The sequence below is a fragment of the Saccoglossus kowalevskii genome, chromosome 1, assembly GCF_978046115.1.
Source record: "Saccoglossus kowalevskii chromosome 1, keSacKowa6.1, whole genome shotgun sequence".
In the NCBI taxonomy this organism is placed as follows: Eukaryota; Metazoa; Hemichordata; class Enteropneusta; family Harrimaniidae; genus Saccoglossus; species Saccoglossus kowalevskii.
Genome location: NC_140641.1, coordinates 11,654,993 through 11,680,992, shown reverse-complemented (window position 1 = coordinate 11,680,992; position 26,000 = coordinate 11,654,993). Strand labels below are relative to the sequence as shown.

Genomic DNA, 26,000 nt, shown 5'->3' with positions numbered 1-26,000 from the left:
ATTTGCAATCAAAATTGTAAATGCCAAGTTAGCATAAAGAAAACGTGTTTTTAGAGTATTATTATTCACTAATTATTCATCAATATTCGTAAAACTGTTCGATCTTTAGGCAGTTATGAGTTATATTTTCCGTTAGCTGTCGTGTCGTTCTTGCCAATGCCCTCACTCTAATGTTGATAACGTCATGCTATTTTGACGCACAAATGATAAAGAATCATTCAGAGAAAATAGTAAAGTTTGATACACAAACCTTGCGATTCAATGAGTTATTTATCAAACTATTACATGCAGAATTTAGTTTCTTTATCTGTGTTGCATTTGTTGATAGTGTATCAATAATTTTCACAAATTCCTGTAAAAACAAAAGTATTCACATAAGCAAAATACATTACAGTGTTGTTAATACGTTGTATCACATCGGAAACTGTATACTGATGTCGGAACTCACCATAACAGATTTGACCAGTTTGTCTACAACACCATGTTCCTTTAGGTAGCACACTTTGTTGGTGTCGTCGTTATAAAACTGCCCGAAAAATACCTGAAGAAAAAACAAATGTCACATGAGTTATCCAATTAATTCATCAAATGCTACAACTTTGTTGTTTAGTATATAGTGTGTATAATAGGTACATGTGTGATCGAAATTTGTCACATATACAAACATATACACATTATTCGTGAAATTCGAACTGGCAAATGTTCGTCTCCACTGTAAGCGCCGTTAAGCTCTCCGTTACGCCACAATACACAGTCTTGGAAAAAAGACAACTTAAAACAGCGTGTAGTGAATAAAACCTTCCTATGACTCGATGAATATGCGCAATTCGACCCCCCCCCCCCCAATAACATGAAGAATGAAATGCTTCGCTCGGATAAAGCCTAGTATAATCATGGCCAAAACGACTTCCCCAGTTACGATAACAATGGAGGAAAAGATCTTTCCATAAGTTTGGCTGTATTAAGGAAATAGAAAGCACATACGTACATATGAATATATAACACCAGATTAAAATTTGAAAACCGACACAAATAGGATGAAGCATCGAATGTTTACAACAACTGTGTTTTTAATATTACTATATAAAATCGATTGATTTCAAAGTTCGTTTCAAATATATGTAATAATTATGATCAGCCATGATGTAATAAATATTCATGAATGTTTTTGTTTGCATGTTTATTCGCAGGTAGGTCGCGATATCATTCCTAGGCTTCGCCGCGAAATTATATTACGACTGCACCGACGGAGTGATAATTCGATTCAGGATATCAGAACGGGGGGAGTCGATATCCTATCCATGCAAGATATCGATCTTCTTCAAAATATCGCCCAATACGTGGTCATTCTCGAAAATGTCGCCCACTTTTCCTATTTTTTAAATCACTGCAAGGTATGTATAATATATCATGAAGATTACTAAGCATGTTTACTGTTAGTTCTGATTCATATTTTGTGGCATTCTGTGGAAAGTAAATATTGCTATAAGTGCAGCATAACCTAACCTGAAATATTCACCAAGAGAAATCTCACCTGAATCATTGGAAATATTCCGTCAATTAAGTAGTGTAACAAAGCATGGTTCCTGCCATCTTCTGTTGTATCTACCTTGGCTGGCAATTTCTTTAATTGCCGTTTAACTTTGGTTTCATTTTCTTTCATGTATTTAGTGAGCTCATCTATTTCGTCGATTGTGGTTTCTAGTAACTTCCAGAAATCTCTGAAATACAAAATCTTGGAATGATATGCTGTAGCGTATAGTAGACGTAGTAGACGTATAGTAGACAATGGATATAAACACCCAAACACAAACTTATTTAAATCAAAAATGGCAAATTTTCAATGTTGCAAATTGAGCTAAGAGTGGAACAATCAAAGCTCATGCAATTTGGATAAACCACTGGGATTTTATTTATTTTATTAGACCTTGTTTAATGAAAATAGATAATCGTCAATGAAGTATTTTTACTCCCACATTGCCCTCCATTATTGGTAAATACACATGTTGGTTAAATAATAATATTGATAATAAATTATCATGTTTTCAGATATAAAGTTTTGAATCTATACTGAACGCATAATACATTATTCATCAAATACATCTGCATATTTATTTCAGCAGACATTAATAAAAAAAACTACTTTACTGTTAAAATAAAACTATTTAGAAAACTGACAATGTCAGATTTAATGAAAGTATTATTGAAAAGCGACATACATCTAGAAACTGCTGATAATTTCTTAATTCAAAAGTCCTCTACGTAAGATGCCTGGTAGGACATAAAACGAAGAGCATGAAAGAGGTGGCAAATTTTGCACAAACGAACACGTTAGCATGGCAAGTTATTGGTAATAATACTTACTCATTGTGAAGAAAACATTCTGCATCGCTACTACTGGCTGTGTTCATGTATACCCATACCATAAACCGTGCAAATGCTCTCTTAATCTTATAATTGTTTTGCTTTGTCAATATAGATAATAAGTCATCCAGAGAAAAAAACTTTTGACAAATCGATTCAATGTATGTATTCTCACCCTGAAATAGTAAATATAATATCTATTGTCCTCTTCATTTGAGGATGTACGTGATTTTTTAGCGAGTCACATGCATGTCATGAAGTACAATAAGATTCACGGCAAACGTTAACGAACCAATCAATATATATACTAAATATACAATAACATGTAAATGTAACAACCTCTGCACATGTAGCTAATAGATCCACCAATGATATCATGTACAAATCAGGATTATTTTCTTTAGTATCTAGCAATTTATTTCTATAAAATAAAAAAAGGATTTCATTGTTAATTAAATATTCACTGATATTAACATTCATTTACATATACCGAAAGTATACTTATATCATCCAAACCTGCTTGTTTCATCTTTTATGATAGGTACATTTTCTGACTGCATAAATACTTTCATTACACATATCTGGTTACGTTTTATTGTTAGATCATGCTCTTCAACCTGCAGTAAAACACATTAAAGCATCATTAGACTCTAACATTATCACATTATATTTATATAGCTCTAAATTAACAGCGTCAATGACAATAATTCCATTAATTATCTTCAAGTTGTGGCTCATGTAAATTAACAAAGTTATATTGGCAATATGTAAAGAATTTTCAAAGAAACGCATGAAGAACTTGATATTACCAAATTAACATGATTGAATCAATACACAGAACAGACAATTTGACATTGAGAGGATTGACCAAAAATAAACCGTCACTTAATACAATCGCAAAGAAACGTATTCATGTGAATGAAGTTTTGCAAAAATATACAGGACTGAATGGAACGATACTTGCTCACAACATAGTTTATACATTTTTAATATGCGAATTTATTGCTAAACATTCTTGTTGTTTAACTTTATTTTGCTAATAATTATACAATGCACCACTGTTATGTGTGATGAAAAATACATACAAAAATACAAAGTCATGAAACAAATATAGTAAATAAACAATTGCATACTGTTATAATAGCGTTTAACGACTCAAGGAACTCTGGAATTTTATGTTGAGATGCAAGATCCATTATTTTCTGCACTTTGTCATCTTTGATTTTAAAACATGCTTCTTTATTTGTAAATATCTAAGATGGAAACAAATAAAATCAATCAATATCAAACAAAAAAGCAGACACAAACAATCTGAATTCAAAGTCAATAGCTATAAATATGTGTATGCACATGTACATACAATTTAAATATAATGTAAAGCAAGTAAATGACACCAAACAATTGGCAGGGTAAACCCTATGTCAAATACAATGTATTGGATAATTCAAAATACTGTTAGTAAACTTAAATAAAAAGAGGATATTGCATTGCATATCCTAGCGATACACGTTTCATTAAATGCGAACCAAACCACCAATCATTCAATTATGTCTAGAAATATCTCCTTCTCACACAAATAACTTCACAGGTGATAGCGGAAGAAGTGTTCAATTAGTTTACCTCCTTAATAGCCTTAGCCATTTCTTCTCCAGCACAATTTAAATTAAGCAAAATGTCTAATCTCTCGAACAATCTCATTTGCACGTCTGTGTTACCCCTGTAAATATAAACGCACATACACGAAACTTAGTATCTTCCAGAGATATATTGTAATATTGTGCTCAATATTTGTACTGAATATGCTTACAATATTTGAAAACAATTACCTTGCTAAAACTCGAAGCAAAATAAAACATTTCTTGAATATTTGTTGTAAAGACTCTTTGTATCCATTTGCCTAATCGGAAGAAGTAAACAAAAACAATTTATATGTTGGAATAATTTGTTTTAATGTTGAATCATATTATTTATATAGGGAGTTGGAATAAATCTATAACGTAGCCACCATATTTAACTGTTGACCCATCGGTTACACAGCAGGAAGGGATCTTGTGATAAGAGTTTGCAAGGAATGGAAAAATGCAAATACTTTTTTCTTTTATCAAAATTTCAACTTTATTCCAACTCCCTGTGGCACTTCGTGTCGAGTTCTTCTCTGTGTATTTCAATTTGCGTATTTTGCTTTTAAAATTATGAATTTGAATTAATACTGTGAGAAACAGATCAGGGAAATTTACTGGGCTGGAAAGGTAATTAACATATAAGCTAGCGGTGACGTTTTTTGACTAAAACAAGCAGCTCCATTCGTTATCTGAACCAAACTGTGTGTGAGTTTACCACCATGAAAGTGACTTGAAAAATATTTGACGTCGGAACCTGGTGACAGTCGTCTGTCAAGGCCAAATTTCATAAGTAGCCTAGCAGATCAACGCCCAGGAAAGACAGACTGGCTTTTCCTCTGATGTAGTGCATATGTACCCATTGTGGGTCCGTCACTACCAATGGCCATGTTATTGCCTCTATCAGACATTTTAGCAGCGTGTACGTGCACTTGTCTGTCTGATCCACCAGTATCTCTAGAAGCTTAGTTCGGATTAAAATGAAACTTGGTATATTTTGGTTGAAATCCAGGTATATTAATGGTCTATATTAATTATATATTAATTAAGTATGTCATCAAGTCATTGAAATGATTGGTCCGCCGAGGGTATAGGAATCAGGAACAAAGGCAAAGTAGATGGCCATCACTGATCATGCTTCAAACTAGAGACACGAGTATAGATTGTTGTCAGTTTGAATGAGAGTAAACAGTTTGTAGGTCAAAACCTGATCGACGATAGTCGGCTATGATTAGACATGGTCACATCGGAAGTAGGGTAATATGCTCATTAGCTCATTAGTTTAGATTGACACTGAGGATTGTCAAGATATGGTGATGTTGGATATCCAAATTCGAGCCCTCCTGTGACCAATATTTGCATGCATCACAACTTCGTCGTCATAAGCCCATATCCTGATATTACACAGTTGTACAGGCTGAGAATAGACGACCATGTGGTCTGGTGCACTTGATTTTTAAAAGACGGACAGATGTCTCTACAATCAACGTTGTTAACTGGATCAAAGTGTGCTACAGTCAATTCACACTAAATCCGTGGAATCTCGTACATCTGGCTACTTCTAATTTATGGCTAAATTGTACTCAGGCACAGAGTAAGGTGTGAAAGGTTGTGCGTGTGTGGGGGTGGTTGAAGTAGTAGAGACTTACAGACTTTAGTTTATCATTAGTCTCTTGAGAAAATATTTCGAATATGTCGGATAGTATACCACAATTATACAAGATAATTTGATTCATAGGATGGCGCTCTTCTGGTTCATCTTCCAATGAGCAAAATCTGTGAAGATACACAAAGGTTTCATCAGCTGAAGTTGATATAACAGGAGATTGGTTTAACATAAAATTAGGACAAAAAAATATGTTGCCCTCAAGTCGGAAAATTGAAAAATTGGGTCGGTCGGTTGGATTTCTTTTAAACTCGTGAAAACAAAGGGTATCGTAAATAGCCGAGGTATATGGGAATCAATCAAACGCATCCTAGATATTAAATACAAAAATCAAAGTGTTTCTTTCAGTCTCTTATCTGGGGATCAAACAACGGTCAGGGATCGTTAATTTTTAGAGGAAACACTTTTTTACTGCTTAAAATGGTGAGTTTTTTGGGCCTATTAAAATAAAAAATAACCACCAGCCGATATTTCATATTTTCCGGTTGGTCGCTGAAGGCAACAAAACATTTTTTTGCCTTATGCAATACAGTGCATAAAAATGAATACAGACAAAGCATTCTCAAAACGTGCACATAAGTGCGTTGTTGAATCAAGATGAAAATTGATGATGTGTCGGTAAATTGGGATGAAATGTGTATATTTGGTACTTCGTTTTACACAACTGTTGGCAATGTTCATATATTAATTCATATTAATTAGTATTGTTACGTGTTCTCCAAACACTACAAAAATCAAGTTATTGTAGAAAATCGTCTTAAGTCACGTTGATAGTTTTGACCAAGTTTGGTCATCACACCCCTCCATGCTAGGACTGCGGTGAAAATAAATACCTAAATAAGTTATTAGTAACATTGCAGCCAGAAATGATGGGCAGTGCCATATACCGTGATGCAGTGACATGTTCTGACATGTTTTAGAACGTTCCACACTGTGCAGAACGCGGTCACGATTTACTGACTTCGTAACTAATCGCTGCCGGTTATATTCACTAAATTTGACATGATAATTATATTGCCAGAATTAATGATACGTACGGTCTGTTGTTATTTATATTTACCTGTTGATTGGGCTAACAATTAAAATAGTTACATGAATAAATGTATTTATTCATTTATTCAAATTGATTAGTAGATGCTAAGATGGGAGTAAATGTGCACTTGAAATTTTCAACTGTTAGTCTGAAACATACTAATGCTATATAACGATGATATGATAGGACACTATTTGTTCAATTATCTTGTTATTATAATTTTGTACAGTGACAAGGCATATATGGCAGAGGATATCCTGGAAATAATATGATGTCAAATTTTGTTTGACATAATCTGATCTCATATTTACAAAAGTTGTCTTGCACCAATTGTATTACATTGCAAAACAACTATTGTGCATTAATTAAGTTAGATGATCTACGATTAATGAATGGAAAAAAACAAACTATGAAAAATCACAAACTAGAATAATTTATTGTTCGAGTCTATGAAAGCTGTGGATAATATTCTACCAAAATGAAAAAAAGTTATGTAAGCAACAATTTAGGGATTTGTAGTGGGAATGACAATAAACCTACCCAGTAAATGTGTCTAGTATATCTTCCAACTCTTTGAATTGATTGGTGTTCATTTTTGTAGCAGATAATCTTCTCAATACAGGCATCTTGTTTTCACATTCCCTAAAAACACTGACCGATGTGCCCTTCAGCAACACCTAATCGTGAACACGCATACAGAGAACAATCCGTTCAGGACAATTAATATTATATTATTCATATAACTATAATTGAAAATGATGAATGCTGTACACGTACCTGTGTCTCGATAGCGCGACTGAAAAGCCTTGAATATGATGAATACTGTATGTATAACAGGTGCATGGACATTTGTAGCATCTTGTCATATTTGTAGTTTGACAATGTCTGCAAAAGACACTCATAATTAGTTACACGTTAACCAACCAATGAAACATAACTTACTTGTAAGTATACTTACCATTAGAGTCTTGGATAGGACATCTTCCTTAAAATATGAAGTGTCTTTAAATATTTCTCGCAATTTCTCGACTGCCGTGCTGCAATATAAATAATTAGAAAATAAATAAATAAATAAATAAATAAATAAATAAATAAATAAATAAATAAATAAATAAATAAATAAATTTGTGTACCATATATATATATATATATATTATAAATTTATATAAATATAGTCTGATTTCAGGGCCGAGTGTGGCCCAAACTAATTACTTATTACTTAATTATTTAATTTTATGTGTATTATCTTTCTTCAATAAAATAAAATAAAACAGTGGCCCGTCATTGATATTTTTGCAGATTGAATTAGTTTGTACTTTTATGTAGTCTTTTTTCCGATTTGTTGTATATGTTTTCCTGGAACGAGAGGTAAATTTGATGAGTTAACTACCACACAATGTTGATTAATTATGATTTTATTTATGCTCACACATGAAATTACCAGTTTAGATCTGGACATTGTTTTAGGGGTGTGCACTAACCCGAAAGGACAATGACTCACTACAATCATGATTTCTATTATATTGATTGCACTAGTGGTAGAGTTTTAAAACTTTATCAGTGTAAAGTCAAGAATTTCTACATGAAAAATATTCACAACTCGTTTGATGAATACACCTTAACTAGACAAAATGTATGTTAACCTTTTGGCTTTTGAAATTATTTCGTTTTTATCACTGTCTTCTCTGTACTTTTTTTTAAAGTCTTCGTTCAACAGTGGCTGCAATTCATGGCTATTCTCCTAGTAAATAAAGAAAGTGTGCATATATCGTAATTTAATACGTGTTCTGTGTTGGTCAAATACCAATATTTTATTTAAACGAGCATATAGATTAACACGAAACATAAAACTGCGTAAAATGGTACTACAACATAGAGGGCACACATCATGTCATGATATACTAGTAAACCTCTATTTCCCCTGTGAGGTGTCTGGTTAACTGTAAGTTTCTCAGTTTTTCGACTATGGTGGGGTTTTCTATCGCGGATTGGTTAAGGGCATCTGTAAAACCTATGGTAATAGCGCTTGATGTGGCCGTTGTTGTTGCAGAAGCTAATGTCTTTGTCATTTGTTGAATTGATGTGTCGCACACGTAACTACTGATGCTACCTTCATTACGATGTCGACTAACACACATGATATGACGATTATTAAATCCTTCTGAGAATAGTGATTGAGAATAGTGACGGTACACTCGCCTACCCACTTTTCCGCAAGGACATCGAAATTGGCCGAAAATTTTTGTTGAAATTCTATTCCGTCCCGCCTTCCACAACTCAGTCTTGATAACAATATAAACTATCAATAACTTATATTACCTTTATTCGAACCAAATGGAGTGAAATCATGCGTAAATGTAAAACTTGGAGCACATTTAAGACACCCATGCATGCGCAGTTCCCATACATCTTCCCAAGACTTTATACAAATGCAATACACCATGCAGTATCCGGGTTCTGTTCAACCATATTTTGGAGAACGCGTATATTTCTAGGAAGTAGTTTCAGTTTACAAAAAACGCGCGATGTTTTTTTAGTGAATAGAAAATATACCAACGACCAGATGGACTTACTATTATTTGGTGAAGATAAAGTCGAAAGTGTCGTGAAATAGAATTTAGAAGTTGTAGACGATTTTATAAAATCACAAAAAAGCAAGCACATTTCAGACAATTGAGCGAAACGTTGCTTGGGTATAGAGGTAGATTGGAACCGACATTCCCTCCACAGACCGTGTTATACGAGCCAATTCATGAAGCAACGCACCGATTGGATTACGAGGCATTATCGGATTAAGATTATTATAAGTAAATGTTGACTGTTTATGTTTAAAGTTACTCAGATGAACGTCTCATCCATATTTAAATGAATACTAAAGTACGAAACTAAATTCCAGTAGTCTTGCTTCTAAGTAATGACAGTCGAACAAAAACGGAGAAACCCTAAAGTCATTATTTCATTACAGAATTGGGTTGGACAAATGAAAGAAATACATGACATTTTATTTTTGAAAACAATTTCCCGATTTCTAGGAAAACTTAGAATCGATGCGAAGATGAGAGGTTTAATAGGAACGACAAACAAAGAACAATTGTGAGAGACATAGTCCCGATTTCCATAGAAGAACGTTGTAAAAAACGTCTATGGCAAACTTTAGATATATATTTTTTTCTTGTTGGTTCATGTTTGTGTATTATTTTCAGTTCTTCTGATTTCAAACGTAATCGACCGTTTATAATTGGGTAGCAGACGACATATTGAAGTTACTCTATGTTGTAATATACAACATCATAGTTACACACTAGTAAATGCGTGGTTATTATATCAGGGTACGGTATAAGTGGATGATGTTTTCAAAATATATTTAAATATTACCTAATATAACTACTTACCTGATACACATTTATATATAGTGAGATAAATTCCCTTAGTCTTTCATTTGAACGAAAATTCAAGATCAAGCTAAACACTTTCATTGCCCTGTAAAAAAAATACACTTTTACGATAAGTCACACCTTCCAGTGACAAAAAGTTTATTTCTGTGACGACAAAATAGCGCAAATGAATGTAAACAATGTAAAAATGTACAAGTTATTTAGAAGGTAGCAATTTAAAAAAAAAAAAACTGTTGTTGCCAGGCTATTACAGAACAACAATATATGGATCGTTTATTGCTTTTTTTCTTCTGTGTTTTTTTATATATATTATTTATTTTGTTGACTGTTAACGCCTTAAAAATTTAACAGCTTCCATTGACAACCTCCTTCGTGTGACGCCAAACAAGCACAACTGTAAATAAAGCCCTCTTCCGATAGGAAAGTTGATCAGTTGTTCAAGCATTTACAAAAAAATGGAGAAATAATTATTACAAATTAAAAAAAAAATACTTAATAAAAATAATTGAAATATAAAAATGTTTAGACTTAATCAAATTTGGCGATATAGTCTCGAACCGCATATCATCATACCATGAATACATGAATACATATATAGACACTTACATATGTTTAACATCTACTAAGGACTTTGTTTTAAAGCTTTTTTCAAATACTTCACTGTCGTCGTTTGTGTTCACCACTATCTTAAGAGACTCGACAAAATCTTTAATATCGTCTTTATCTGTGTAATATCCAAACTTCACCAGTGTATATACAAGTCTAAGCACCTGTAAAGTGATATAATAGCACAATGTATTGAAATATTATATAATAACATACCTGTTCAATATTTAACGTAAATTTTGCTAGTTTTCCTCGGAACTCTAACATACTAAAAAAAGAACGCCTAAATTGCTTTTGTAAGTTTTCAAATGTATGCCTATAATTTAATATACTGTAAAATACATTATTTTCGCGTATTGGGAATTGAAGGCCATACAGCACTATTTCTTTTGATTTCATTGTTTTTGCCGCATTGTAAATGGTAATAGAAAACATTTTCCCACTACGTTTTGGGGGGAGGGGCGACAGAATTTCAAAAGTGATATCACATAGTGCGTTGTATGGACATGGTCGTCAATCTGCAGTACTAAACACTTTATGAATGAGGCATTTCCAGAGGACAGGCTTTATTTTATTTCATGGGCCGTCTGTAGCCGATAAAAACTTGTTTTGATTTACAGCAGTATTCCTCGTGATGCCTCTTTATTTGGAATTTGTTTTTTGTTGCCAATATACAATTGGATTTCCAGACCATTGTCCCTGAAGCACTTTGAAACTCCTTGAATACTTCTAACTTATTGTTATGTTTCTATTGCTAACAAAGGCGAATTACCATTCGGTCATTGCATTTTACTGTCGGTCTTTTGATGCGACATTTGCAATATTTGTCATTCTCACAACATGGGTTATACAGTTGGCCACCAAATGTTACACTCAAGGAAATCCTTGGGTATTTGTGTGTTTTTTTCATGTGAAACTTTCACAAAATATTGGTGGCTTGTCAATTTACAAAATAATCTATATGAGTTTTGTTATCTTGTGAAAATGTTCCAAACAGTTATAAACACATCGTCAGCCAAATAATTGCGCATACTGGAGTAGTTCGCAGGGAAACACATAACACATAAACACCATGCATTTTTTTCTCGAGTGATAACACATGTCAATCTTTTAAATAGTATTGGAGCTATTAAGTCTTCACGATCGCACATTCCCATCACACGCCGTTAGACTATTGTTCAGAATCAACTACTTGCACGTTTAGGGTGGAGATTATAAACATATATTTCAGGAATTTGATAAATAGATTGTTTACTTATTGTATTGTGTAGTGGCAACTTTGCAAGGCGAGGCCGTAAAACACATTCCTGGTAATCACGTGATCGTGCCAACGACTGCAGCGATTGGCTGATCGCATGTTTACTCCGCCACGCCTCAGTGATTTGACTTTGTAACCTTTTATAAGGGAAGAGAGAAGGAGAAGCGGAAGAGAAAAGTGCAGCGAGGGGTTTCCCCAGCTGACTGCTTGTGTGAATGAAGCCGGACTATCTGTAATGAACTAATGTGTATACATTTGGGTCGAATCAATCTGGTATCTCTACGTGTAAATGTGAAAAAACAAACATAATTGTGTCACACTAGTGCCCATTCACCTTTATATATAGCTAGATTTGAACTTGTATAAATCTGCACTTACCTGCAATTGCAACACTCTATGGTCGGATTTCTCTTTCAAAATGGCATTAATCAGAACAGCCAGATCTTTGAACTGGATTCGATGTGATTCAGCCTGGTAAGTTAGTGAGGAACATTTTGATACAGGCAATATGTTATTTTACGTATTATTGTAAATGTGCTTAAAGATTAATCATATTACATTGTCCATTTGTTATAGCTTCAAAACTACATAATTAGTTTTCCAGTATATTTAAGATAACATCAAATATTATTTGCCAAATTTACCACACTGGAACAGCTTTTCTTTAACTCATCCCATACAAATAATAATTTCGGTCTGTCGAATACAGGAACATTTTGACCAACATCAATGAAGAGATCTGTAGAGAAATATTAAGACAGTTGATACTAGCGACAACTGCAAAACACAATCACAATATTCTATAACACAACACATCCAGGTCAATGTGTGGTGACGTGGTTTATGCTGCTTAGAAGGTTAACCACCAGTCAGTTTCTTTGCAATTTCGGAAAATCTGTCATTTTTGTAAATGGTATAATAAGTATTATTATTATACATCTGTCACCGTAACGCCATAAGTTACAGCTTACTGTAATTTTGCAGGATCCTCAATATGGAAATGCGAATTCCAAATATAGAATGATTATGCGCGTAATCATTCTCTAATAATAATCAAAGTTAAACTGTAAATAGCTCCCGTGTGATCAGAGCAAGTATTATGAAGCTATAGGCTTTGTATAATAAGTGAATGTAATTGCATGTAGGTCGATCCATACTTTTACCAAATATTAATAAAATTGATGTCCGAGAAACTATGACATATATGGAAACACTAGATTTTGATATGGGCATTTTGAAAAACATGTGAGATTACTATACTTATATAGGGCACTGTGAAAGTTAACTTTAAAAGATCACTTTAAAAAGAACAAAAATATTAAACATGTGAGGGCGCTATTACTGTAAAAAAAAGCAGCATGTGAAGATATACTGGTACTCTTGTAATTTTTTTATGAAAAAATATAAAAATTTATTCATTTCAAGTTAATTTTTCCAGAGATTTGGGCTACATCTAGTATTTTGTGATATTGTGACACCACATGGTTGGTTTTGCAAATATGAATGCATTTCTTATATTTTGGCAGAAAACCGGCGATCCCAGGTCTGACCAGCACCTGTGATTCCACCAGGTTCACTCATATTTTAACAAACCAGCACATTTGCGAATCATGATTGGCAGGAACTTGTACGCGATTCTGCCTTCGATTTTGTCTATTGATGAATATGATGCACAAAGTGAAATTGAACTTGCGTTTATGAAAATCAGAAAGGGTCCTGCAAACTGAAAAAATGGCTGTAACTGCGCATACATACTCGCCATACTGATAAAACCGCATACATTTGATGTGTTTAGTCGCTGTATCTGCTCAAATAACATCCATGATGACACATTTAATCATTATATACTAAAACTCGCAAATTTCAGACCTTCCAATAAAATATTACAAGTATTTTTGCGACAGAATACGTTATCGCAATATGCAAATTAGGCTACTCACCCAAGTTAAATATTTGTTTAGAAATTTCCAAGACCACTAAGTTATAAATTAATTAATGCAATAATTAGCTAATTAAAATGCATGGAATTGCACCACAATTAAATTAGCACATCTACTCATCATATATTATAGTCGTGTGCCAAATTTCATTTGAATTGAAATTGTAGATCTTAAGTTATCAGAGGAACAAATTTTAGTCACAAAGTCACAGCGTCACAGACACCGATAACACATAAGCTCCGCATCACGGGAGCTAAAAACAAACATGGCTGCCACCAGGGTTTGACCGTCTCCATGCAAAGTCGTTCTCTTGGGTACAAACAATAAATGAAACCATGTGACTAATTATATTTCTCTTTGGTCTTATATGTTATATAGATATGATATTTCAGTTTTCAGAACGCCACTCTGACTGCAGATGAACATACTGAACTTACTCTTTATTAGCTCACAATACTTGGCTCGAAGTGTTGCTGGTAACTTGTCATTCTTTAAAGAAAGATAGGCTTTCTGAAAAGTAAACTTGTCGGTAATCTTTTCAATCACATTTTCATTGCGACCCTGAAAACAAAGATTAATAATAATACATTAATATTTTTTTATGTGAAAGTACACTATAATATAATGTATCATTTCCATTTCACGTCTGCTAAGCATATTCAGTATTCTCATATATTCCAGGAACATACTCATAACTCACTTCAGTGGAACTTTCCCCTTTCAAAGGGGATATTCAATAATTAATCATGTTTGAAAGTTTGTTTGAAACCAGTTAAACATCTCGGGTATAACATCATGGAATGTATCGCATGTAGCCCAGAAGTGATTCAAGTGTGAGAGTTTTTTATCCAGGTATTTACATTAAAATATAATGCATTTTACTCGTATACGACCAGGGTTTCTGGGTTTCAGGTTTTTTTGAAGTGTAATTGAAATTTTTAGAGATTAATCGAGTTTCTGATTATAATTATTTTAAGTTTATTTCATGTGTTTAACGGGATCTATGAGTTTGAGTATCAAAATACAGTATTTGCTGCATTTTTGCAACTGAATATCACATACATTGCTTAAACTTTAAAATTAATATATCTGCATAGACTACGCAGATCTCCACGAAGAACTGTAAAACACGATGCCACGTCACTCACCTGGGACAGTTTACCAAATAAATCCAGCTGATGTTCGAGGAATATGTGATGTTCTTTTGAATCACCACTTAAAGGGATCCACGTTTTACCATTATCAGTAGATATATACATATCATCATCTGTTTTGCCTATTGCTGATCCAACTTCAGTAAAATACAAACATGACTGGTCATGAAAACAAATAAATAAAGAATTTTTATTTGCATTGATAGTTTAACAAACGCAAGTAAAAAACTGACTAACTGTATATATCGTGTACAGTTCCTGAAGTAGAATCCAAACTTCTTGCAATCACAAAATCAATCAAATTATAACTGACTTGTCACGTGATACCTACATTAGTACCTGGTTTCCTTTCCTTGGACCAGGCTCCAGCGATGACGTCTTTGAAGAGAAGAAAACGTGTGGACATGATTCAGTTTGATGAATCAGATTATGGTATTGTGAACAATATAAAAATAAAAATTATTCCAATGATTTAACTTACTTTGGTTCCCGGGAATGGCTACACCATTACAAACACACAGCACGCCCAGTAGATCCAAATAATTATAGTTCTACATACACATATTAGAGAGATAATATGACAGATTCATGTAAAAAAGCAACTACATATATGAAATTCACTCATCAATACATGTCGATTTTATGCAAGACAATCACATATATTGAAGAATGGAGATGAATGCAGATCATACAAGCTGCACCCACCGATATATCCCCTTTCAAAAAATGACATTGTCTATCCCCATTGGCTGCTTTGAGGTACTATCACTTGTTGTGATATACCATTGTCTATATATAGAAATGTTGGAGTTTGTTTACAAACGCTCGTAACTGGATTTCATGTCCCATTATGTCTGAATAAAATCACAATATGACAACTTGAACTCCCACAAAATTCCAACAAACCGATTCTACAGTCACCTTTCTCTGTACAGTATTTTAATAGAAACTACATACAAGTTACGAGTAGCTCCCTTTAACTAATGTGTGACCTGGTTTTTAAATACTAATATTTCCAACTTCAAATTTGTATACATATACTAATCGATCTTTATTGCTTTTGATTTATTTTCAAATTATTATCTCACCTTGCTTTCCTCAAGTAAATCTATGTATTGCGTAATATGTTGCTTCGTTATTCTGTCAACAATCTTCCGATTATCACGAAACAACTCCATCAGCATACGTGTAACAACATGTCCAACATTTTGTTCTGTAAAAACATTACCTACACTTGTCTAGAAATAAATAAAACTTATGTTAATTCAATATGTGGAGGTATCAAATACAGTTTATATCAGGCAGTAATTCAATCGTTGTGAAATTGTTATTTTGCATATCCTACACGATGTTTCTTGAAAGACTAAATATACTATAGATTGTGGCATCAGCTGATAATGGACAGTGGACACAATCTTGTTTTTGTTTGTTTATAACCAGAAGTGTTGATGCGATAACCGTGGTTACTGGTTATTTTTTTTAATTGAATATGCCATCTGTTGATAGTGTTAACTAACCTGTTTCAATTGACCTTGAAAGTAATCAATAAATCTTGCAAGGTATAGTTCATTCTTTCTACTGTCACCACAGACATATGTATATAAGACTTCGTAACACATTATAATAATATCAGCCATTCTACAAAAATAAACAATCGAGGTCAACCAGTCAGTTATCATCATAATTACAATACAATTAATATTCTTCAGCACGTGCCGTATTCATCATATAGAATAATTCAACATTTATAATACTTTATTTATTTATTAAGAGAAATTTAACAAATATCCCAAAAGATGTACATAGGACAAAAGCCGGTCGAGATGCCAAATTGGTCAGTACAATATCGATTACGATGATACAGATAAGATGAAAGTCATTTTATTTTTAAAGCGGGGGAGGGAGTTGTTACCTATGTATGCCCCAGGTTGCCATAGCGTGTCATTGTTTACAAACAAGCGTCCACCTATGAGCCTTTGCGTTCTTAGCATGTGTTGTTATCATCGCATGTGACTCAATTCCCGCGCGTGCGCAGGTGACGACCCTTCAGCTTTAAATCAGCTTTTTTTAAATAATTCAAAATAAGAAAAATTACCCCCCTCCCATTCATTCGCGAATCATGCATTTATTTACTAACCAGTCATCAATTTCAGATATAGCATAATATTGGGAAACATTTGATTGTAAACAAAATCTTGCTCACCTTTTATGTTTCTCGTTCTCCTTCTTGTAAGATAATTTAGTTACGTCCACAAGTAAATCAACGACTTTCAGGTTTCTCAGTAATTTCTGTCTATCTTTTATATATTCACCATTCACATTCATAAAACGATTCAATTCTTGTAAGGCATCTGTGATCTTCTTGGCCTGTTTTTTATTAGGTATTTTATTCTAAGGAGGAAAATTCTAAAATAACTTGCTGAACATGTTTGGGTTATGTTTGCGAAGTGTATACATGGTCACTGATCCTCAATTACGTCACTATGTATACATGGTCACTGACCTTCAATTACGTCACTATGTATACATGGTCGCTGACCCTCAATTACGTCACTATGTATACATGGTCACTGATCCTCAATTACGTCACTATGTATACATGGTCACTGACCCACAGTTACGTCACTATGTATACATGGTCACTAATCCTCAATTACGTCACTATGTATACATGGTCATTGACCCTCAATTACGTCACTATGTATACATGGTCACTGACCCTCAATTACGTCACTTTGTATACATGGTCATTGACCCTCAATTACGTCACTATGTATACATGATCACGGACCCTCAATTACGTCACTGTGTATACTTGGTCACTGATCCTCAATTACGTCACTATGTATACATGGTCATTGACCCTCAATTACGTCACTATGTATATATTGTCACTGGTCCTGAATTTTTGAAGCTATAAAACAAGTGCACTTACATCCTTAACAATTTTCTGTAAAACAGGCACCATACCAGCAACGAAATTGAAGATTTCAATCAAATCAGTATCCACCTGGAACACAAGTTTATTTCATGTATAAAAGGAAATATATACATTCAGATTCTGACGCTTGGTTTGTTCGCCCAGTTATGGTCTTGTCCATTTCTTGTTCACAAGCATTAATTTCAATCGTCTATATTTTCATTCATAATTCTGAAGTTTATATTAAATTCTGGCAAATAATATAACTATATATCCATGGTGAAATGTACAAGCATATATGATATTAAGAATAAAATGAACACACTTTTCCAGGAATATCTTGTTGTGCCAAATTTTGTCTCCAAAACGTGGACCATATTAAGGACAAACCTCAACTAGCAGTGTAGAATTATTTCATTGTTAGGGAAACATATTGACCATAAAGGTAACATCAAAATCAAACTATTGTCCTAAAATTGTCAAATACAAGTCCAGGTCAAATATTAAGAGTCCAGAATAGTGAATCATAGCCTCTTCAGAAGGACAAAACTTTATTTATACATCTAAATATCATAATAATCATCAAATAACAATGATCTATCTGAATAAATTATGTCGTGATATTTCAAGGTATAGTCAAGAGCACATCATCAAAATGATTTAAATAATTGCCTTTTCAAATATACATAAATATTTTTTTTTACGATTTTCAAAGTGTGATTAAACGTCAGGTGGATTTCAAACATATTCCAAATCTAATTGACAATTCACTGTTCGAGTCACGTGTTTACCAAAATTGACAATTTAGGGGCAATCTAATGTAACTTAAAATTTGATAATCAAAACGTAAATGTATAATAATATACAGTGTCCAACAAAGTTATCAAATTTGAAGTTATGTGTTGACGTGTGCTTTCTTTTGGGCCCCTGTGACGTTGCTCGCAGCTGTAATATTTCAAACAGTAAAATTGTCATACCTTTTGAATAGTGAATGCATCATCAAATTGTAACTTGTTTTCCCTTGCAGTGATTTTCCTTAGTGTAGCCTTACTCCACTGTAAATTACTCATTGAATCCGAGTCACCCTTTTCCACTTTATTATATTGACGAATACCTAATACAAACAAAATTAAACATGATATAAACCATTGCATCCAGGGAACAAGTAAAATGAATGCTTCAATAAAAAACTACAAATACTATATCGATAGATGCGTCGACTACTTGATAATGAAACCTAAGCTATTTTTTTCAAAGACAATTGTTGAATGAGTATATGACAGATTTATATTATAAAAAGTGCCATGTTCTCGACTCATGCTATGCTTACATATATGATCAGTAAGAAGAAATCATTTATCAATAAATGCATTATGACTGTGAATAACACAACCAGTTATAGTTTCTGTAGAACAAGAAATATCATGTCTCACCACAATCTCCATGTAACCATTTTTTGGTAGAAACATGTTCAATGCTTGCATAACTTTCAAACTGTATCCCTTTTACTTCTTTTATTTCTTCCGTATCATGAACAACGGGGTGAAATTTAAATATAGTATCTGGTCCAGATGCGTCGTCGGTCACTGTAACCTATACAATGAATACAAAATTGTACCATGCAACTTATAATAGTCTAGATACCACATTTATATAATTTTGCTGCAATAATAAATGATAAAATAGAGAGTTGTCATGCCAGTTACGAATCAATCATCACCGTGGCCATAGTTTATAGTGTTAGATTCATTGAAAGAAGGATTGTTTTTGTCTCGGAAAACTTATTACTGGACCTAGCTAGAAAACAGGAAAATAATAAAACGACTCACTGTCTTATTATCTATGTCTAAGTCAGTTGAATGTTATGGGCATTTGTTCAGTTATATCATTACTCTTGTATCTAGAAAGAAATCACGATTTTCAATTGGAATGTAACTGTATGGGGCTATGCAGAGATAGACTAATTCACCCTGTGTGACTGATAAACAATTTCTGTGCATGTACTACAAGCATTGCTTCTAAAAATATTTGTATCAACATAAGTCAAAATAGCCTGTCATCTAGAAACAAGCATAACACTATCTTGTTTTATATATCTTTGAAAATAACATTGGTGCTAATTACATGACTACAAGCATTCTTCGAGGCAAGAAAATCACTTTCTTGATGCGCCATTGAGCATTGTAAAACTGACGAGAAATCACATATCAATAATAATAAATTATCAAATTCACCTGAATTGGATGTATACAGCCTTGTGATTGGTATAAATAAAAATCTAAAAACTGCAGAAGTAGTGTATGTATCAATAGAGCAGGGAGACGAAGGTTTGAAATAAAAAGATAAATTTTATGGAAAAAATAAAAAAAAACTCAACCCATTGACATATCGAACCAAAGAATATGTCCGCGTAGACACTACTAATGTGTTTGGGACAAACTTATGCAAATGAAACCAACTTCCCTATCCTCAGTAGAGACATGAACAAGACATCCCAACATTATATGTACATAACATTAAAACAGAAAAAATATCGTATTTATATTGTGTAATATCATATTAATTGACAATCACACTAACATGAGACTTTACCTCAACTCCACTTCCTTTAACCACTAGACTTAAATACTTGTGTGTAGTTAAATGTCTAAGACGACACGGTTGCTTCCATCTCATTACTTCACCTAATTTTGAGATATATACAAAATAAAAAAATCATAATCCAGTTCATTACAATGTTTATCATTAATAAGAATAATTATTATACATCTAGCACCAAAAACAATATAATTTGCCGTTCTATGAAAAAGTCGTATCAGCACACGTTCCAAAGCATTTCTGCACTTATTCAAGTAACTAAGTCACAAACATCGATGTGTTCCAAGTCATTGAGCTGGCGCAAGTGCGATATTTATTATATGGGGGCCGCCATCTTGAATACGGCATGAAACTACATAAATAGACAAGTTTCTGCAGATTTACAAATCAGGGGTTGGGGTAATATTGAGACAGCCGCTAACAAAAGTCGACCAAATACGTCGTTTTGTGTGGAAAATCCCTTGCATACGAACACCTAATCACACGAAGAACATAGAACACTTCCCCGCATTGTATGTACTCAGGCAGTACGGGTCGCATATACTCACGCTACGCAGCATATTTTGCAGTATTCTTGTGATAACGTTATATATGAAAATACGTCACCTGTCATTATTCCTTCAGCGGCTTCTATCTGCCAGTATGTTATTGCTGACGTGGAAGGAGATAACGTTCTGGGTCGTCTGGGATCAGTTACCCTCACTCTCAAGAGAACTATAAAATAATCATAATGCTGAGCAAACAAATCTTGTAAACAAACACAGTGTTTCTGTGAAACAAAGTAATCTAAAACATAATTGCAAAGTTATTTCAGATTAGGCCAAATTTATTACATTTATTAATAAAATGGATATATGTAAAATTGTCTCATTTTGATGAATGAATGAATGAATGAATGAATGAATGAATGAATGAATGAATTAATTAATTAATAAATAAATGAATTAATGAAGTTATCGTATTATACACATGGGTTCCTATGCCTGAACAAAATATAAAAATGACTGCAATTCAATTAAAGCCATTTCAAGTTGATCACTTTAATAAAGAAATGAATGGAACCAGTATTATGTAAAACTAAAATGACACTAAAATCATAAAAATAGGTTATTGTTAGTGAAGTCATGTAAATGCCAGTCAGCCGAGGGCCGAAAATGAATGGGCGACCTCAAAGGGGGATCAAGTGGGCGGAAAATTTGAACTCCATTCAATTGTTTGTTTAATTCACACGTTAAATACTGCATGTTCAAGCCTACTACTCTCGAAAACAAGTTAAACATTTAGCCAACTGTTGTAATTAGTTCAGACACAGTTGTTGTGGTATAAACATATACATATCACACATAATAAAGTTGGCAGATTTCCATGAACAAATATCCATCAGCACAACTCAAGGCAGTCTCATTTATGTGACCTACTATTTGAACTATCTGTAGTCACAATTACGAATGACTGCACGACTAATCACTATCATCATTTTAGCTAGTTCCTTTCAACCATTTACATTATTTTGATGTCTGTCATTAAATCGCTTCGTCGTTATAAAATTTCTTCTTATAACAAAAGTAAAGAATATGTAATCGTCACAATGCACATTAGTTGTATCAGAAATTACGTTAATAACAATAAAATTAATATAGTAACAAAACGTGCTCTCTTACCATCTTCATCTACTTCGCCGGCTGTTAGATAAGCTTCCAACTCTTTGTGGAACAATCTGAACACAGTGCCTCCCTTTATATTACAAAATAGCATACACTTTTAAATGTCAAAAAAAGTTAAAATACCTGCAGCAGTATGCTTAAGAAAAAAGAAATCAACTATTTGGGGTTAGTGCAATTGTAGTCTACGACGTAAGATTTCGGAACGTGAATAAAATCATAATAGCTGTGTTATTTGAACGATCTTTACATATTAAGTATCGCTGACTATAAAATACGATGGAGTACACTAAATTGTAATATAATATACATACCTTGACAATATTTTCATGGTGAACATTTGGTTTATAGTATCTTTGTATGGAGAATCCAGACATTCTTACAGACAAGTTCAACTCGAACCTGAAATATGCATATTGATAATACAAAATCTCATTCCGAGACATACTGGTATACTAGACATAGTGGATAGTTAACAAACGCATGCATTATCACATAACAATAATCACTTACGAATCAGAATTAATAAAATCTTGACCCAATCTCGCATTACTGACATGTAGATGGTGACCAGCTGTTTTGACGCTCACTAGAATTATTTGATCATCCACTTGTACCTAAGTGAAAAATAATTGTAATGTTAATGATTTTATTACATACCAATTAACCAAATGATCGTGTCATATAATGATTTAAACATAATTTAAAATTGTTTGACCGCAATTTATATTCATAGTTCGTCAATAAAAACTGTTTACACAATGGTTTTGTTGAGCTGCTACATAAACTAGACCTTCATCCCGAGGATATAATTAAGACGCTAGAGTGTTTAAATATTGTTTCATATACTCACTGTGTCTCCTTCTGATTTCACTTTATATCTTGGCATGATTCGAAACTGTGCCTTCTTAGCATGATGATCAAGTAACTCCAACTTCAATAAATAAATATGATTAATTCCTTGTATTTACATCACGCTGGCGTGATACTACTGGGGCTACATAGTACACGTGGCAATTGATACAGTTATATAGCAACAGTTACATGCATATCGATATACATTAAATTCAGTACTTACACGCATATTACTGTGCTCTGTATTGGATGTATGTGTAGTACTGACATGGATGTATTTCTTGGTAAATACGTGCTTGAGCTGAAATGAGAGATATGTGGCATTATCGTGTTGCAATGGATATCAAGTACAATTGCCATGAATTGGATTACATATATTACCAGTAATACTAGTGCAATCTGTATTAATAAAGAACGTGTATAACATAGAATCATTGGTTCTACCTGTATAATCTGGCCATATTTGACAGGTGTGTGTAGCTGTCTTGCCTGTTCTTTTTCGTTTTCACTCATTTCTTTTTCTGACAATCTCTATATAAGTATATTCATAAAAACAAGACAATGATATGACGATTAGTGCTTAGGTGTGGCAGGGATCTCACAGCCAGGTGTACCCAGACCTCGCAGCCAAGGTCTCACTCAGTGTATTACAGTAGAAAAGGAACCTTATTACAGTACAAATTTGCTTATCTAAATGTAAAATAATTGTAATCTTTTGAGACTACAACTGCAAAATTGATTTCGGAACGTTGTTAAAATATAACAGAAATAATATTGAATTAGTTAATAAGTGTTATTGTTTATTTTTAGACATTTAAATGTATAAACAACATGTATATACCAAAATTCAATGAATTCAAAGTTGCCGAGCCTGACATGGTCGGCTAGAGTTATTGCATCCTCGCCGATATCAGGCTAAATGTTGCCAGTATTCAAACATGCTGAAAAATGTAATTCGTTTGAAAATTTCCTTGTTCTGAAATTACAGCAACACAAAGACTTGACTGGTAATTAGTAAGTGTGACTTGTTTGGAGGGTTGAGTGGTAGTTTTGAAGTCCGATATGCCTACGGTACAATATAGCCACATTGGTGATCGCAAAACAAAATATCAACATTTATTTTAAATTAAAGAATTAAACTGGAAATTTCGACACAGATTTTCGTACCTTGAGTTCCGGCAAATTTTCAACCTGTTCACCTTTTTTCCTGGTTGACAAAAAAATATTATTTTGTTAAGCAATAGTGAAATATAGAGTTATGACTGACCCATAACAATACTAATTTGCGGGAATATAAGACTCTGTATAACCTACTGTCGCAGTTGTTTAAAAGATCGCCTAACATGAACATGAATTTACGGTTTCACCACCATTTGATTAGGAAATAAGTTCGTTTAAGGAGCTATCAGTATATTGCTTCAAGGTACATTTACTAATTGTGAATTCAACTCAATTCGTGGTGTTAACAATCATGCGTGAAAGCTTGCAGGGTATTTTTAATTAGAAAATTAGAAATTGCAACTTGCATTTGAGTTAATATCTTAAACAATCAAACACTAGAATAAACATTAATGATCATTCAATAGATACAGTACAGTCACTATGATATTGAGATATTTGCATATTTCATGATTCAATCTAAATAAGATTACTGGGAGTGCTGTTACATAGTGTGGTGATATCGAAACTGTTTACCCTAATTTATGTCACTTAACAGGCATATAGAAAATAATGGCAATTGTCCATATCGTTTCGCAAACCAACATTTGACAGTAAATTATCTAGTTTTATGTCCATCACATTAAATGTATGCGCGTGTCTTCATTTGAACACCCGATGCAGACGGTTTGAAAATGCATTCTGTATTATTCGTTCAATCAATCAACTATACACACTTTAGGAGGTATCCGAGGAACTTGCTGGCCTGATCCCTGTACTTCTTCTGAGCTTGGTATCTGTGTTGTACACATACTTGGAAAGTTGCAACTGTAAGTATATACACACAAATACCGAATGTTTACAATGCAGCTGTTAAATAGCACAAGAAAGAAGTTCGATAGTTCTCATTGAATAAACTTTGCATTATATGAATAAACCTAATGTTGCATTATATAAAAGGGAAATTGACACAGGTCAACCTTTTTCAAAATGCTAGTAACACATATTAATTATTGTCTTTTTGTATGGACAATTCATTGTGTTGCCAATGTATTACCCTAGCATGTGCATAGGAACCACACGCAGTTGTGTTATTATTATACATGTTCCCAGACTTTATGAAAAATACCTGAAAAGTTATAGTCACGGCACGTACAATTTTAGAATAAGTGTGCGCATATGTTATGACCTATTTTAAATTATGTAGTGACTGGTTAACCCGGCGTTCCAATCTATTCATATGCGACTAATTGCCGACGCCAGCGAATTATTTTTTAACCGGACATTCAGGTCAGGTCATTGACACGTCCTATTAACTTATTACAAACAAATAAGTCTTACCTTGTGGGTTTAGAAATGTTCGTTTATTTCCTTTGTGCTCCTTGTTGTCTTTTTCCGGGTACACATGAAGTATATTATGTGCATGGCTATAATAATAAACACAAATTAAAACTGTAAACATAATCATACCACAGCTGAGAACTATCGATAATAAACTATCGATTTCAGTGTGAATACTATATTTGCTTAATTTCCATCGTTTCCTTCTTTCAATATAGCTGTTGTTTTGCTCCGCTGCATGTGCCCTATCCTGTACATTTGTCTAATATGCCCACCAGTTAAAAAAACACAGTTAAAACTGCAGAGCGGTTTTGTCAGGACTAAGGCTGAACATACCTTTTAAATATGTTATTTTTTTCTCAGAGAATGCTTTGGTCCTACATGATGTATGCAAAATAGCAAGTTAATCGGTAAATCGGCATTCAGGAGAAA

General features: G+C 33.3%; 1 protein-coding gene across 1 annotated transcript in view; it reads right to left on the bottom strand.

Annotated features, from left to right (window-relative positions):
* LOC100369931 (uncharacterized) overlaps positions 1-26,000 on the bottom strand; it is a 55,259-nt gene that overhangs the window by 17,789 nt on the left and 11,470 nt on the right. The window contains exons 2-33 of the mRNA XM_085496463.1: positions 25,569-25,654; positions 24,965-25,055; positions 24,237-24,276; positions 23,514-23,600; positions 23,293-23,370; positions 23,068-23,148; positions 22,728-22,831; positions 22,529-22,616; positions 22,215-22,287; positions 21,160-21,267; positions 20,548-20,639; positions 19,389-19,548; positions 18,933-19,069; positions 17,971-18,045; positions 17,239-17,426; positions 16,553-16,673; positions 16,124-16,273; positions 15,375-15,413; positions 15,030-15,194; positions 14,319-14,442; positions 12,586-12,680; positions 12,320-12,412; positions 10,684-10,847; positions 7,641-7,719; positions 7,460-7,567; positions 7,223-7,359; positions 5,633-5,759; positions 4,191-4,261; positions 3,985-4,081; positions 2,931-2,981; positions 449-541; positions 251-352 (exon numbers count right to left, since the gene is read on the bottom strand). Of these exons, the coding sequence (XP_085352589.1) occupies positions 251-352; positions 449-541; positions 2,931-2,981; positions 3,985-4,081; positions 4,191-4,261; positions 5,633-5,759; positions 7,223-7,359; positions 7,460-7,567; positions 7,641-7,719; positions 10,684-10,847; positions 12,320-12,412; positions 12,586-12,680; positions 14,319-14,442; positions 15,030-15,194; positions 15,375-15,413; positions 16,124-16,273; positions 16,553-16,673; positions 17,239-17,426; positions 17,971-18,045; positions 18,933-19,069; positions 19,389-19,548; positions 20,548-20,639; positions 21,160-21,267; positions 22,215-22,287; positions 22,529-22,616; positions 22,728-22,831; positions 23,068-23,148; positions 23,293-23,370; positions 23,514-23,600; positions 24,237-24,276; positions 24,965-25,055; positions 25,569-25,654 (3,304 nt within the window). The remainder of the gene's footprint in view (positions 1-250; positions 353-448; positions 542-2,930; positions 2,982-3,984; positions 4,082-4,190; positions 4,262-5,632; positions 5,760-7,222; positions 7,360-7,459; positions 7,568-7,640; positions 7,720-10,683; positions 10,848-12,319; positions 12,413-12,585; positions 12,681-14,318; positions 14,443-15,029; positions 15,195-15,374; positions 15,414-16,123; positions 16,274-16,552; positions 16,674-17,238; positions 17,427-17,970; positions 18,046-18,932; positions 19,070-19,388; positions 19,549-20,547; positions 20,640-21,159; positions 21,268-22,214; positions 22,288-22,528; positions 22,617-22,727; positions 22,832-23,067; positions 23,149-23,292; positions 23,371-23,513; positions 23,601-24,236; positions 24,277-24,964; positions 25,056-25,568; positions 25,655-26,000) is intronic.